The sequence below is a fragment of the Mizuhopecten yessoensis genome, unplaced genomic scaffold (assembly GCF_002113885.1).
Source record: "Mizuhopecten yessoensis strain PY_sf001 unplaced genomic scaffold, ASM211388v2 scaffold6021, whole genome shotgun sequence".
In the NCBI taxonomy this organism is placed as follows: Eukaryota; Metazoa; Mollusca; class Bivalvia; order Pectinida; family Pectinidae; genus Mizuhopecten; species Mizuhopecten yessoensis.
Genome location: NW_018406340.1, coordinates 188,517 through 204,738, shown reverse-complemented (window position 1 = coordinate 204,738; position 16,222 = coordinate 188,517). Strand labels below are relative to the sequence as shown.

The 16,222-nt window shown below is 37.4% G+C and overlaps 1 protein-coding gene across 2 annotated transcripts; it reads right to left on the bottom strand.

Annotated features, from left to right (window-relative positions):
• Positions 1-264: 264 nt before the first annotated feature.
• LOC110451440 (sulfotransferase family cytosolic 1B member 1-like) lies at positions 265-15,765 on the bottom strand. Of its 2 annotated transcripts, none has more exons than XM_021499459.1 (6): positions 15,584-15,765; positions 8,350-8,568; positions 7,367-7,687; positions 6,581-6,684; positions 2,845-3,016; positions 265-978 (listed from the first exon to the last, which is right to left on the bottom strand). In XM_021499459.1, exons 2-6 carry the CDS (start codon positions 8,522-8,524, stop codon positions 869-871), a joined length of 882 nt encoding a protein of 293 aa, XP_021355134.1. In that variant the 5' UTR covers positions 8,525-8,568; positions 15,584-15,765; the 3' UTR covers positions 265-868. The 2 variants fall into 2 exon arrangements, with proteins under 2 accessions (XP_021355134.1, XP_021355133.1); XM_021499458.1 differs by having other exon boundaries at positions 8,350-8,651; positions 15,584-15,762.
• Positions 15,766-16,222: the final 457 nt, after the last annotated feature.

Sequence of the window (16,222 nt, the reverse complement as noted above, 5' to 3'; positions counted from 1 at the left end):
TACAATTATTATTGTAGTTTTAAATATGTCACTTCTTATAGACACACCTGTCACATGTCCAGTATCCTTTGCTGTGTATTGCAGATAAAAATACAATTCAACAATCACGACAGATATTTAAATTAACAAGAACTTTTGGTCGAGTTGACGTCACTCTTTAATATATTTTTGTTGTGAATAATGACTATATAAGTGAGTTACGAGACATTTCTATCTGCTCCAACTTCATTTGATTTTAAGGAAACAAACAACACACACTCGTTATAATATCTAATGCTAGAACCGTGTGAATTTATTATCATATTTAGGCAAATATACACACAAATGCATGATTCGTGATCAAATATTCCGTTTTGAACACGTATGAATAACGTAAAATACGAAAGGAAGACTTCAGACTTAGCTGAGTCTCCGTAAAACTGTAGTAAAACAACACAATGGATAAATCTTGCAGTTTTTGTCTGTATGCACACAATCTTTTTGAACCTTTAGAAGTATTTCCATCACACTTGAATATCATATGGACAAGCCAAATTGAAATTCACAATAGTCAGCTATTATACCTTTATTCTTTCCGCTCATCCTTCTTTCTAAATAGAATTTATGCATTTTGTAATTTAACTGTTTTTGTTTGTTGGATAAAAACAATCATTACAAACATTACTTGCAAATATAAAACCTTTTCACATTTTAAAACATATCTTTAAAAAACTACTTGGAAACTATATTTTCATTCATGAAAACAGAGAAAAATAGTTTAAAATGCACTTTCCTCATTCGATATCTGAATACTTCTCTCGAAGTGCGTGGGCTGCAAGTAGTTGTTGGCGCTGCAGTATTTAGGACTCTTTATGTGGTCGGGTGTAAGCTATGTATAAGGCACAGGGAGTGTTACGTTGTTTAGTTTTTCCTTGTACACTGTATCAAACATGTCACTCTGGGCCACCGTGAACCAGTTTTTCCAGTCTCCAACGACCCCTGTAAGTAAACACAGTTAGTATTAATAACTCAATATCATAAAATATATATCATACATCAAACACTGTCGCATCCAGTATCTCACAACATATACACAACACACAAAAATGTATACGTCACATTAAATCACCTACAACAATCAAATGTACATATATATATCATACGTCAAACACTGTCGCATCCAGTATCTCACAACATATACACAATACACAAAAATGTATACGTCACATTAAATCACCTACAACAATCAAATGTACATATATATATCATACGGCAAACACTGTCGCATCTAGTACCTCACAACATATACACAACACACAAAAAATGGAAACGATACATTAAAACACCTACAACAATCAAATGTACATATATATACCATACGTCAATCACTGTCGCATCCAGTACCTCACAACATATACACAACACACAAAAAATGTAAACGTTACATTAAATTACCTACAACAATCAAATGTACATATATATATCATACGGCAAACACTGTCGCATCCAGTACCTCACAACATATACACAACAAACAAAAAATGTAAACGTTACATTAAATCACCTACAACAGTCAAATGTACATATATATATCATACGTCAAACACTGTCGCATCCAGTATCTCACAACATATACACAATACACAAAAATGTATACATCACATTAAATCACCTACAACAATCAAATGTGCATATTTATATCATACGGCAAACACTGTCGCATCCAGTACCTCAAAACATATACACAACACACAAAAAATGTAAACGTTACATTAAATCACCGACAACAATCAAATGTAAATATATATATCATACGGCAAACACTGTCGCATCTAGTACCTCACAACATATACACAACACACAAAAAATGGAAACGATACATTAAAACACCTACAACAATCAAATGTACATATATATACCATACGTCAATCACTGTCGCATCCAGTACCTCCCAATACATACACAATACACAAACATGTATACGTCACATTAAATCCCCTCCAACAATCAAATGTACATATATATATCATACGTCAAACACTGTCGCATCAAGTATCTCACAACATATACACAATACACAAAAATGTATACGTCACATTAAATCAGCTTCAACAATCAAATGTGCATATATATATCATACTTCAAACACTGTCGCATCCAGTACCTCACAACATATACACAATACACAAAAAATATATACGTCACATTAAATCACCTTCAACAATCAAATGTAAAAATATATATCATACGTCACAAACTGTGCTTGGAAATATAAAAAAAATGGCATAAATCACACATTAGCACACTCCTAAAAACATGTTAGTACACAAACATACGTCACGCATTATCAAATTTAAAACGTTTACACTATATATAACTTCATACCATTTTGTTTTCTGCACTTGCGATCTAACAATTGATATGCTTCTTATATTGATATATATGTTATAATTTAATCCTATCCTATTTAAATCACGTGATTTCATCATAAAGTTTGAAGTCATTTCTTGAAGACCAAACGAACAATTACCTGGTTTCATATGATAAAGCAGTGAAATATCTACCAAAGTAAAGATGGGTTTTATCTAATTTGAACGATAACCGAGAATTACGATCTTCATCTTTTCGGTCAGTCCTGCCTTTTGAAAGTACATTTCATACCTTAAAGTTTAGATAAATCGTCATTCATATGTCCTACGAAATATACCCTTTTAGGACGTGAAACTCCTCATTTTTTTAATATTTTATTTTAATTGTATTTAGTAGCGAGAATGGCAATAACAAAGCAAAATCAATAACCTGTTTTACAAGAAAAACCATATACAGATATTTGAGTGAGGATTACTGTAGCATTGTTATTATTACCTTTCCTGTACATTCCCGGTTTATGGTCTTTCCACTCTGTCGTATCCTCTAAAGGGTCCTTTTCCTTCTTCATCTTCTTGAAGTTACACTGTTCGGCGATGTCCGCATACAACGTTGCAGTTCCCTCAGTCTTCAGGAACGTCGCTAGTCTGCTCACCTCCTTCACACAGTCCTGCAACACAAACATCACACGGGGATTTTTGTAAGAATAGATTCAAACTCTTCGGCGTAGACGTATCACTATACACATTTTCCTTAGTCCGAGTTTCCTCTGGCCCTGACACCACATTATGTCTAAGTCTGGTGTCAGGGCCATGGGAAACCCGGGCTTACATTTTCCCCTTTGTGTTGGTAACAGGTTGATTTCTTTTATATGATAGTTCCGGCTCCGAAAAATATATGCTTAAACATTTTTTTTCGACTTGATTCTTCTTTTCCCACACAGCGATTGTTTTGTAGGTATTTAATACAGGGCTGTGTCAAACAGCATCAACAGTAACACTAAGATAATAGTTGTTGATAGTCAACAATCACGTGAATGATGTAATTATGATCATTACGTGTTCGGTAATTCTGAAAGTCCAACATTAGAGTGTTGCTTCGTAATATTGAACGCTTCAATGTCATCAAAACATTAGTATATGAACGATTTGTTTTGGTTAAAAGAATGAACATATTTTTTCAGAGATTTTTTTTTTTTAATAATTTTTAATAATTTTTTCCTTCCACAGGCGAATGGTTTTTAACCATGATTGTTTTTCTGCATCTTATTTTGTTTGTTTGAGTGGTTCCTGGTTTTACGTCCGCTTCGTTACCGAGTTGTTCGATTGTAATGAAAGTTTTAAAGGAATGAAAGGAGAAAGAGAAATAGCCGTCTGAATCTACAAACAAAATGTTTAAATAACTGTTTCATAACATCGTGTTTCTGTTGCTAATTCCTGGTAAATCGGGGTAAAGATAGCTGAGGTATAGTTTCTTAAAAGTTACAAATAGTCCGTGTTATTTACCGACGTTTGTGTAATGTTATCGCTTTACAATGTCCTCCCCTACGGTGTCTACTGGGAGATAACTCGATATGTATTCAGAGAAAACAAGGTATATACATTGTACAACGTCTCATTTAAATCCTAGAAAATTTACTCCATACAGTATTTATCAATAATCTAAGATAGTCATATAGCATACATATCATTTCAGAGGGATGGGAAAACATGCTTAGAGCTAATCTCAATTTCTATTCGTCTCATGGTTGATACGTCTGTTTAAGTGGACATAAATGTCATCCATGCTAGATCTACAGCTTAAAATATTCGAGATATGTGAACATATAAAATAAAATGAAGCAGTATAAAAACGATAATTACTGATTAAATATAAATTATATAACACCTTTGCAGCGCTGCAAATTAATGTTTCCATCATCAATACAGGTCAAAACTTAAATATATCCCGAGAATGAGTTGAGTACATTTATGAATATATCTCGAAATAATATATGAATAAACAATGGTATTGAAAATAAACTAGCAAATGTCATTAAGTTCAAGGCACGAATCATGTTATAATGACAAACCATTATTACAATGCACTCCACTGTGAAATATTGAGTCTGGGAAACAATTGACTAGAACAGACGATGTTTGTTTATATTATGAAAGGTATTTGACTTTCTGTGCATCATCGAAGCATACAACATCATGCACAATACACAAGTTAGTTTTCATCTTTAGAAAAAAGTCTCAGTACCTTGTTTGCAACATGAGCTGTCTCCGAACATACCAAAATAGTCCAACAATCAATGCTAATAAAAAAAGCGTTCATTGCTCAATTTAACAGTCTGTTAATGACAAATAGTCTCGCAGTCATTATAAGCAATATCTAAACATGGCGAACATCTTTCTTCATATTACATGATCATTTTGCCTATGATGACATCGTGTTTCACAAGTCATATGAAACACTGTGTCAACGACATCATCGTCCATAGATGCTAATCGGTGTTTTTAATTACTGTTTATTTATTTACTGAATTAAATGATATGAAAGATCTGTTAATTAAAAAAACAATTGAGATAATTCACACAGTTCTAATTAATCGAAAATCTAAAACTTTGAGTCAATATACTGTTGAATTTTTAGAAACCTTATAATCAAAGAATATTTTACATCAGGTCAGACCAAGATCATAACTAACTTAAAACAAAACTGACAGTTATTCAGAATTAGATATCTCAAGAAATGAATACAATCGCAGGGCGTTAAGAGAAAATGTTACATTAAGATGAACATTAAGGAAACTGGATCTAATTGACATTCTGATGATCTATTAATCATCGGTTTTATTACCTTCTGGAGGACTAGTGGTCAATTTATTATTGGTTAAATTACCTTCTGGAGGACTGGTGGTCAATTTATCATCGGTTATATTACCTTCTGGAGGTCTGCTGGTCAATTTATTATCGGTTATATTACCTTCTGGAGGACTAGTGGTCAATTTATTATTGGTTAAATTACCTTCTGGAGGACTGGTGGTCAATTTATCATCGGTTATATTAACTTCTGGAGGTCTGCTGGTCAATTTATTATCGGTTATATTACCTTCTGGAGAACTGGTGGTCAATTTATTATCGGTTATATCACATTCTGTAGGTCTGGTGGTCAAACCTACTGTCGGTTAAATTATCGGAGGACTAGTGATCAATTTATTATCGGTTATATTACCTTCTGGAGGACTGGTGGTCAATTTATTATCGGTTATATTACCTTCTGGAGGACTTGTGGTCAATTTATTATCGATTTTATTACCTTCTCGAGGTCTGGTGGTCAAAACTACTATCGGTTAAATTACCTTCTGGAGGTCTGGTGGTCAATTTATTATCGGTTAACTAAACTTCTGGAGGACTGGTGGTCCATTTATTATCGGTTATATTACCTTCTGGAGGTCTGATGATCTATTAATCATCTGTTAAATTACCCTCTGGAGGACTGGAGGTCAATTTATTTTCGGTTATATTACCTTCTGGAGGACTGGTGGTCAAAACCACTATCGGTTATACTACCTTCTGGAGGACTGGCGGTCAATTTATTTTCGGTTATATTACCTTCTGGAGGACTAGTGGTCAGGTTTTTTTATCGGTTATATTACATTCTGGAGGACTAGTGGTCAATTTTTTATCGGTTATATTACCTTCTGGAGGAATGGTGGTCAAAACCACTATCGGTTATACTACCTTCTGGAGGACTGGCGGTCAAAACCACTATCGGTTATATTACCTTTTGGAAGTCTTGTAGTCAGTTTTTTATCGGTTAAATTATCTTCTGGACGACTAGTGGTCAATTTATTATCGGTTATATTACATTCTGGAGGACTGGTGATCAATTTATTATCGGTTAAATTACCTTCTGGAGGACTGGTGCTCAATTTATTATCGGTTATATTACCTTCTGGAGGTCTGATGATCTATTAATCATCGGTCAAATTACCTTCTGGAGGTCTGGTGGTCAATTTAGTATCGGTTAAATTAACTTCTGGAGGACTGGTGGTCAATTTATTATCGGTTATACTACCTTCTGGAGGTCTGATGATCTATTAATCATCGGTTAAATTACCTTCTGGAGGACTGGAGGTCAATTTATTTTCGGTTATATTACCTTCTGGAGGACTAGTGGTCAAAACCACTATCGGTTATATTACCTTTTGGAAGTCTTGTAGTCAATTTATTATCGGTTATATTACCTTCTGGAGGTCTTCGTACGTGACCACGTGTGCTGGGTTCTGTTGGTTCTTATTCATTGTAGTTTCCCAGTCCACTACGTAGTCAAACCACGATCCGTAGTCAACTAAGATATCAAAAACAAAGAAATATTAACATAGTGTAAAACACAGACTTGTTTAACACAAATACTTTAACATGTATGTAATGTATAATGTACTGGGTTTTAATTTAACGCTACTATATTTGTTCTATAGGAGTCATCAACTAACTTGTAGGCATCTTCGTTTTTTTCCCTGATTTCTTTGTCCCGGGATTTAGTCCTCTATTTTAACGGGTTTAATCCAAAAACTTAACATCTCTGTAGACTAACTCCCTTTCGAAGTTCTTTACCTTTTCCACGGGAATGACCAATTCAACTAGGTGAGAGGTGGGTGGAATGTGTACTACATTGTAAAAAGATATGCTTTTGTAATAAAATGTTAACTTATATTTTTCAGAGTATAACACGTTTCTTACCCCCTTCGACACGGTCCGTTGCCTTCGGCTTCACGTTTACAAATACACCTGTTATCGCGGATCCGGAATATTGATGAAAAAATAAAGTGAGTTCGTTCCTAGTCACATTAGCCCTTGATTGAAGTTGGCAACGAAGGATTATGTAATGTATCAAAAAGTTATATATTTTTTGTTTTAAATAACCCTTGTAATCAGTAAGGAATCGAATTGGTTGTTAAGGAGAAAACTATTTGGAGGACACTTTTGAGGGAACCGTTATAGTTAAGAGACAAACGAAATAAATTAGTTACCTTTGCCCTCTATGAACCGGGGGAGATATTGCTGCCAGTTGCCATCGTACTCGTAGTCCAGCAGACGAGTATGGTGGTTAAAGAAGGACACGGCTACGTCCCTCGGGTTCCGCAGTATGTATATCATCTTACACTGTTTCCGTTTGAAGTCCTCTGGTATCTGTCCGTAATACAGGTGAGTGTTTAGCACTCTCGGTGACGTCATGGAGTCTAGGCCGGACCGGGAAAGGCACTCTACCATGGACATTTCCTTCATTAGATGGATTCTTTCGGCGTTTCCGTTAAGTAACATACAAGCTATCTCCCAAAGCCAGTGGGTTCCTGTTGGAAGCAAAACATATGATATGTCCATTGTGGTTTGCGAGATTGACTTATATAAGTGATGGAAGACTAGTTTGCAAATGTTAGAATCGGGCTGCCCTATTCACAATATGCCCGGCATATTGTAGAACTGATTAAATGTATCTCTTCGCGACCCGGACATCGTCATACTCTGTTACTTCATTGTACAATTTCAATTATTGTTAAAGAAGTAACCCGTAATGTGAATCAACATATGCGAATAAAGTCCAAGTGATGCTTTGCAAATGGTCCCATAGAATTGTAGTAATTTACAGAAACTGAAAAATCCCCCTTCGGTGTAATTTTCACCTTTTGTCGTCCTTGTGAGAGCAAACTCAACAAGGGTCGAAACTAGCAGTAATCAAACGCATGCATTGGTTCAAAGGTGAATTCGATACTGGGCGGATATTTTGTAACAGACTACCGAGAGAACATTTACCGGGATTAACATTACTGATTACGGAAGAGTGACACCATATGCTGACCTGTCTTCACCAAGAACATAATTTATTTAATTAACCTTTTTTTTTTGTTAATTAATATCACTGTCTTTCAAAAAGCTAAAATGATGATAGTGAAATATATTGACAATGTTTCGAAGGAAGTCATGTGTAACACATTACAGGTCGTTTATTACCTACCTGATTTTGGATAGGCACATATGAGTATGTCATCTGGCCGAGCGGACCAATCGGACCTGCCCCGGAACTCCTCTTCCTGGTCGTGTGGTACCCGGATCACAGGTAAGTAACACCCGTCTATCTCCCGCAAAGTCATCGTCTTCCCGATGTCGTCTTTGATTTTGACCACCGGCATCTTGACGGACCTCGGACCTCGGCGATGACCTTAGTCTGCTTAATCTGTCGGAGCACACAATCAATTAGCAAAGTCTTCTTATCATCATTTCCCCTTGTGTGTTTTACGTTGTTTGTTTTGTGTTGGTCTGAAATATAAGAAAACTGAGGTTAATTTATCTTCAGAAGCTGTTTATTTTGTTGGATATTTGTTTGAGGGGCAGCTATTTAAGCCTAGTTTACACTATCGACTGAAGTGTACTTTGTGTTAGTCATTACATCTAAGAAAATATTTCGGCAATAAAATTAGAAATGTCCAATAAATGTATAAGATATTCCCAAACATGTAAGTGAAACGTCTTTTATACCGGAGTTTCAAGTAAAACAAATACGATTATTTCACTTGTTTGAACATATTTTGTCATTCATTACATTGTGTTTAATACTAAGACCACATACAATCATACCTATTGATACATATTGTCACAATCAATATATGCTTTAAACGTAATGGAAGTATTGGCAATAATTAAATGTTACATTATGAAAATATTTTGCTCTAATTCAACGATTATTAGCCCAATGACCAATGGTGTACGACTTAAACCCGTAAAATGTATACTATTAACGTATTATGTGTTTATTGGGATCACAGATATTTTCTTTAGTTCAAACCTTCTTTGACAGAATTTACCACGTATGTGCAGTATGTAATTTGAAAATTGTCTATCATAAGGCAATGTTTCCCGTCTATTTTGCATGTATTACATTTGTTTTTACTAGAAAATCTAAACCTGTCACGTGGTTGACACTGCTGTGTCTTTGTATCAATGTTGGCGAAATAAAAATAGCAAAATATTGCTTGTGAGTGATGTGTAACGATGTTTATCACATACCTGTTGAATCTTGTTATAGCAATACAAGCAATGTTCAGACCAGGAAATACAACGTTCTGTATTGCACATGTGCAATACGGAATGTTGTATTTACCTACTACATGTAGCCGGAACTACTTTTTATGGGAATCCCCTTGTCATGGCGAACTGAAAAGTTCCCGGTATTTGCAAAAAATATCAAAGTTTATAAAATCTTTGTATCGATCTTTACCACATACGTAAGGTATGTGATAAAAGCAAGACCAAACACTTGTGTTTTTCTAACGAATCAGAAAGCACTCATTTATTGCGCGGACGTAAATATTCGTCCGCGCAATAAACTCGTGCTTTCTGATTCGTTAGAAAAACACAAGTGTGTGGTCTTGCATATGTATTACATCTTTCTGATGTCTTATACAAATCAATTTAATTTATTGATCTGTTGCTTCGTCCATTAGCTGATAAACAATAACAAAAAGGTATTGATTATCAGACTCCCTGACTTTGCTACATTGTATGTTCATACCTCTGTCCATACCTCAGTAATGTTGTGTGGTCCCCGGATCCCCAATAACAATGTTCGCTATTGTATGGTTCGGTGTGCATTGTGTCGAGTAAAACTAGAATAATACCATTGAGGTGTGTTGCTTTGCTATGCATTCTTAGATTCATTATATAAAATACAAGGGTTTTCTGCTGGTCCAATATAAAAACGGAACTGGACCAAATATTGATCGCACTACATGAGTACATAACAGGATACATTGGTATCTAATACCCACAAAACTGTACATCTTATACCAACTCAATTGTTGATATTAAATTTGTTTATCTGTCTTTTTGTCCTTTTGTATTCTCATGAAAACTGTTTCCCAATGAACAGTTCCGCGAACAATGTGTCTTCCTTTCATAATGTCCCAGATTTTATGTTTGGTGTCTTTTCAGCGTTTCTAACCTTAGATCAGTGCTCCTTTAAAGTTTCGACCAATCCGCCTTTTGCTGTCACAGTAAAGTATTTGAGTGCACCTCCACCAAGGCTTATTTCAGTTGATTCTATAAGCTTTAAATGTATACGTTTCATTATAGTTTTATATATTATTATATAGTTGTGCTATGGGTGAAATTGTTACAGTAAACATCATTGTCCCGAGTTGCCGGGAAAAGCCTAGAGGACTGGTTAAAACTCTGTTCCTCTCCCTTTGGATGTATTTTCTCGCCTTAACATTAACATCGCCCCTGGTGAAGCAGAAAACGACCAAGCATGGATATAACAGTGTCTATGTTCTATAGCAGTCAAGTGAGGCGGCAAAATAGAAGAATAAAAAAGACTGTTAAAAATATGATTCCAACGCAACACTTTTACGCCTCCAGTTCACACGCAGGCACGTGCACACGTGCAGGTATTTAACCAGGTGACACAGGACTAGCGCCCGATAATAAACTCCTAAAATTCCCCATATTATATTGAATGTTTTTATTGTTTGTATGAATTGTATATCTTTATGACTGAGCATTAGAATGAGACATGCTGTTATTATGAATACTGATATATGTCGCAATGAGATATATTACAATTTTTTTTGTGTGACATGGAGAGTATAGGATAAGCCTTTCTGTGCTGCCACATGGAGACATGAGGATGTAACTTAATGTACACTCATTCTGTGAAAAGAGACGAAAACATGTGTGATGCCTTATTTTGTCATGAATACTTAAGGATGTATGTTACCTTCCATTGACATGGAAACGTGAGAATGTATAGTACCTTAAAGTACCATTGGTACTTTCGGGTGTACACTAACTCACTCTAACAAAGAGACTCATATATGTATGCTGCCCGTACTACATTTTGTCACATGGTATGCTAACTTACTGTGATACGGATACGTAAGGCCGTATGCTTACTTACTGTGATACGGATACGTAAGGCCATATGCTAACTTACTGTGATACGGATACGTAAGGTATGCTTACTTACTGTGATACGGATACGTAAGGCCGCATGCTTACTTACTGTGATACGGATACGTAAGGACGTATGCTACCTTACTGTGATACGGACACGTAAGGCCGTATGCTAATTTACTGTGATACGGATACGTAAGGCCGTATGCGTACTTACTGTGATACAGATATGTAAGGCCGTATGCTTACTTACTGTGACACGGATACGTAAGGACGTATGCTAACTTACTGTGATACGGACACGTAAGGCCGTATGCTAATTTACTGTGATACGGATACGTAAGGCCGTATGCTTACTTACTGTGATACGGATACGTAAGGCCGTATGCTAACTTACTGTGATACGGATACGTAAGGCCGTATGCTTACTTACTGTGATACGGATACGTAAGGCCGTATGCTAACTTACTGTGATACGGATACGTAAGGCCGTATGCTTACTTACTGTGATACGGATACGTAAGGCCGTATGCTAACTTACTGTGATACGGATACGTAAGGCCGTATGCTTACTTACTGTGATACGGATACGTAAGGCCGTATGCTAACTTACTGTGATACGGATACGTAAGGCCGTATGCTTACTTACTGTGATACGGATACGTAAGGCCGTATGCTAACTTACTGTGATACGGATACGTAAGGCCGTATGCTTACTTACTGTGATACGGATACGTAAGGCCGTATGCTAACTTACTGTGATACGGATACGTAAGGCCGTATGCTTACTTACTGTGATACGGATACGTAAGGCCGTATGCTAACTTACTGTGATACGGATACGTAAGGCCGTATGCTTACTTACTGTGATACGGATACGTAAGGCCGTATGCTAACTTACTGTGATACGGATACGTAAGGCCGTATGCTTACTTACTGTGATACGGATACGTAAGGCCGTATGCTAACTTACTGTGATACGGATACGTAAGGCCGTATGCTTACTTACTGTGATACGGATACGTAAGGCCGTATGCTAACTTACTGTGATACGGATACGTAAGGCCGTATGCTTACTTACTGTGATACGGATACGTAAGGCCGTATGCTAACTTACTGTGATACGGATACGTAAGGCCGTATGCTTACTTACTGTGATACGGATACGTAAGGCCGTATGCTAACTTACTGTGATACGGATACGTAAGGCCGTATGCTTACTTACTGTGATACGGATACGTAAGGCCGTATGCTAACTTACTGTGATACGGATACGTAAGGCCGTATGCTTACTTACTGTGATACGGATACGTAAGGCCGTATGCTAACTTACTGTGATACGGATACGTAAGGCCGTATGCTTACTTACTGTGATACGGATACGTAAGGCCGTATGCTAACTTACTGTGATACGGATACGTAAGGCCGTATGCTTACTTACTGTGATACGGATACGTAAGGCCGTATGCTAACTTACTGTGATACGGATACGTAAGGCCGTATGCTTACTTACTGTGATACGGATACGTAAGGCCGTATGCTAACTTACTGTGATACGGATACGTAAGGCCGTATGCTTACTTACTGTGATACGGATACGTAAGGCCGTATGCTAACTTACTGTGATACGGATACGTAAGGCCGTATGCTTACTTACTGTGATACGGATACGTAAGGCCGTATGCTAACTTACTGTGATACGGATACGTAAGGCCGTATGCTTACTTACTGTGATACGGATACGTAAGGCCGTATGCTAACTTACTGTGATACGGATACGTAAGGCCGTATGCTTACTTACTGTGATACGGATACGTAAGGCCGTATGCTAACTTACTGTGATACGGATACGTAAGGCCGTATGCTTACTTACTGTGATACGGATACGTAAGGCCGTATGCTAACTTACTGTGATACGGATACGTAAGGCCGTATGCTTACTTACTGTGATACGGATACGTAAGGCCGTATGCTAACTTACTGTGATACGGATACGTAAGGCCGTATGCTTACTTACTGTGATACGGATACGTAAGGCCGTATGCTAACTTACTGTGATACGGATACGTAAGGCCGTATGCTTACTTACTGTGATACGGATACGTAAGGCCGTATGCTAACTTACTGTGATACGGATACGTAAGGCCGTATGCTTACTTACTGTGATACGGATACGTAAGGCCGTATGCTAACTTACTGTGATACGGATACGTAAGGCCGTATGCTTACTTACTGTGATACGGATACGTAAGGCCGTATGCTAACTTACTGTGATACGGATACGTAAGGCCGTATGCTTACTTACTGTGATACGGATACGTAAGGCCGTATGCTAACTTACTGTGATACGGATACGTAAGGCCGTATGCTTACTTACTGTGATACGGATACGTAAGGCCGTATGCTAACTTACTGTGATACGGATACGTAAGGCCGTATGCTTACTTACTGTGATACGGATACGTAAGGCCGTATGCTAACTTACTGTGATACGGATACGTAAGGCCGTATGCTTACTTACTGTGATACGGATACGTAAGGCCGTATGCTAACTTACTGTGATACGGATACGTAAGGCCGTATGCTTACTTACTGTGATACGGATACGTAAGGCCGTATGCTAACTTACTGTGATACGGATACGTAAGGCCGTATGCTTACTTACTGTGATACGGATACGTAAGGCCGTATGCTAACTTACTGTGATACGGATACGTAAGGCCGTATGCTTACTTACTGTGATACGGATACGTAAGGCCGTATGCTAACTTACTGTGATACGGATACGTAAGGCCGTATGCTTACTTACTGTGATACGGATACGTAAGGCCGTATGCTAACTTACTGTGATACGGATACGTAAGGCCGTATGCTTACTTACTGTGATACGGATACGTAAGGCCGTATGCTAACTTACTGTGATACGGATACGTAAGGCCGTATGCTAACTTACTGTGATACGGATACGTAAGGCCGTATGCTAACTTACTGTGATACGGATACGTAAGGCCGTATGCTAACTTACTGTGATACGGACACATAAGGCCGTACACTTACTTACTGTGATACCGATACGTAAGGCCGTATGCTAAGGATAAGTAAGGCCGTATGCTAACTTACTGTGATACGGATACGTAAGACCGTATGCTAACTTACTGTGATACGGACACATAAGGCCGTACACTTGCTTACTGTGATACCGATACGTGAGGCCGTATGCTAAGGATAAGCAAGGCCGTATGCTAACTTACTTTGATACGGATACGTAAGGCCATATGCTAACTTACTGTGATACGGATACATAAGACCGTATGCTAACTTACTGTGATACGGATACGTAAGGCCGTATGCTAACTTACTGTGATACGGATACGTAAGGCCGTGTGCTAAGTTACTGTGATACGGATACGTAAGGCCATATGCTAACTTACTGTGATACGGAGACATACGGGAGTCTGAAAGCTTATAATTACTGTGACATGGATATGTGATGCCTCACCGAAACATGTACCTAGTTTATGAAGAGTATATCATAAAAAGAATATACATATATATAAGGACATCCGTGCCATTGCCAAAAACAGGCACTATACACCGGAAGCTGCTTTTTCACCATGACTGTAGCTGGATAAATCGTTCATGAAAAAATATACCTGGATGGCTTTTATAAAAAACAGTGATGATCAAGTCAATACAAAAATAAATACAAGTGCTCTGAGTGAAATGACTCTGGGCCAGAATTCGAACCCGAGTCCCTCGATCATTGTATTCCGCTCTCGATCTAGCTAGCTTAGCTAGCTGGTCAAAGGGTAGTTACATATATGTATATTCAAAACGAAACTAAGGGGTGTACAAGCCTACACTGGACTTCTCTAGCGTGATTCCTGAAGTGGGCCAGGGATCCTAACGTATGTTAATTGCACTAAGTTTCCCTACCACTTCGTACATTATGTAATTGTAAACAGGGATAATTTTATAATATTGAATTAAATTATTAGATGTTGCAACTTTTAAAATAAGTTTAAGAGATAGTCATTTTAGCAGAACTTACAAGGGAGATCATTCATACACTAATCGCACGATCGCCTTACATGTACCTTTAAATACTTAACGCCCGAATGCAGATCTGGGTCACGTTAAAATCTCCCCGTAGCAAGCGCAAGGTTATACACAGTGAATGTTGTTTACAAGGTAAATAGTTATAACTCCAGAGCACACATATTGTATAGAACATATGTGTAGTGGCGATACAAACGATGACATTGGTGTTTACTTGTATGTATATATAACTCTATACTTACCTTAAGGTAACTGAGTGGTCAAACGTCCGGTAATTAGTGGGAAAACTACCCAGTTCTGAGGAGCAGTGCGGAGCACCCCTACATGTTTGTATATCCTACTGTAGTGGTTCCCCTCACTTCCGGTAGACCAGGCAAGCGTTTATCTCTAGCTCACACAGTTTAAAGCTTGACTAAGCTGGGACATATTAAAATCAATTGCGAGGCGGTAATGTGTGTGTGCTGTGGAGGCTGCTGCTGAATGCCTGCGCGCTCTGTCTAATGACACGTAAAGAGTGTCTAGCGGAATCCCGGATAACTCTATTATATCTGTAGCTTCATTCTCAATCGATTTTCTGCCGAAATTGGATCTCATCGTCAACCTCTTTGATTTGATTATCGGGGGAATTCATTGGAGTAGAGGGATTCTCTGGATCTTAGTCGAGATGAACGATGATAATAGACTGTGTTAATGCATTACAGGGTGAAGTGAGATGTTATATTGTGGTATATGACAACAGAATGATTAAGATGAGAAACATAGCTATCTTATAGTTTGTCTATTGTGTATGGAAAATAAATGATTATACATTACAAGATTAAAGGTGTCATTTGAATTATGAAAAAATAAGGTATCGGAAAGATAAAAAAAATATGTATTTA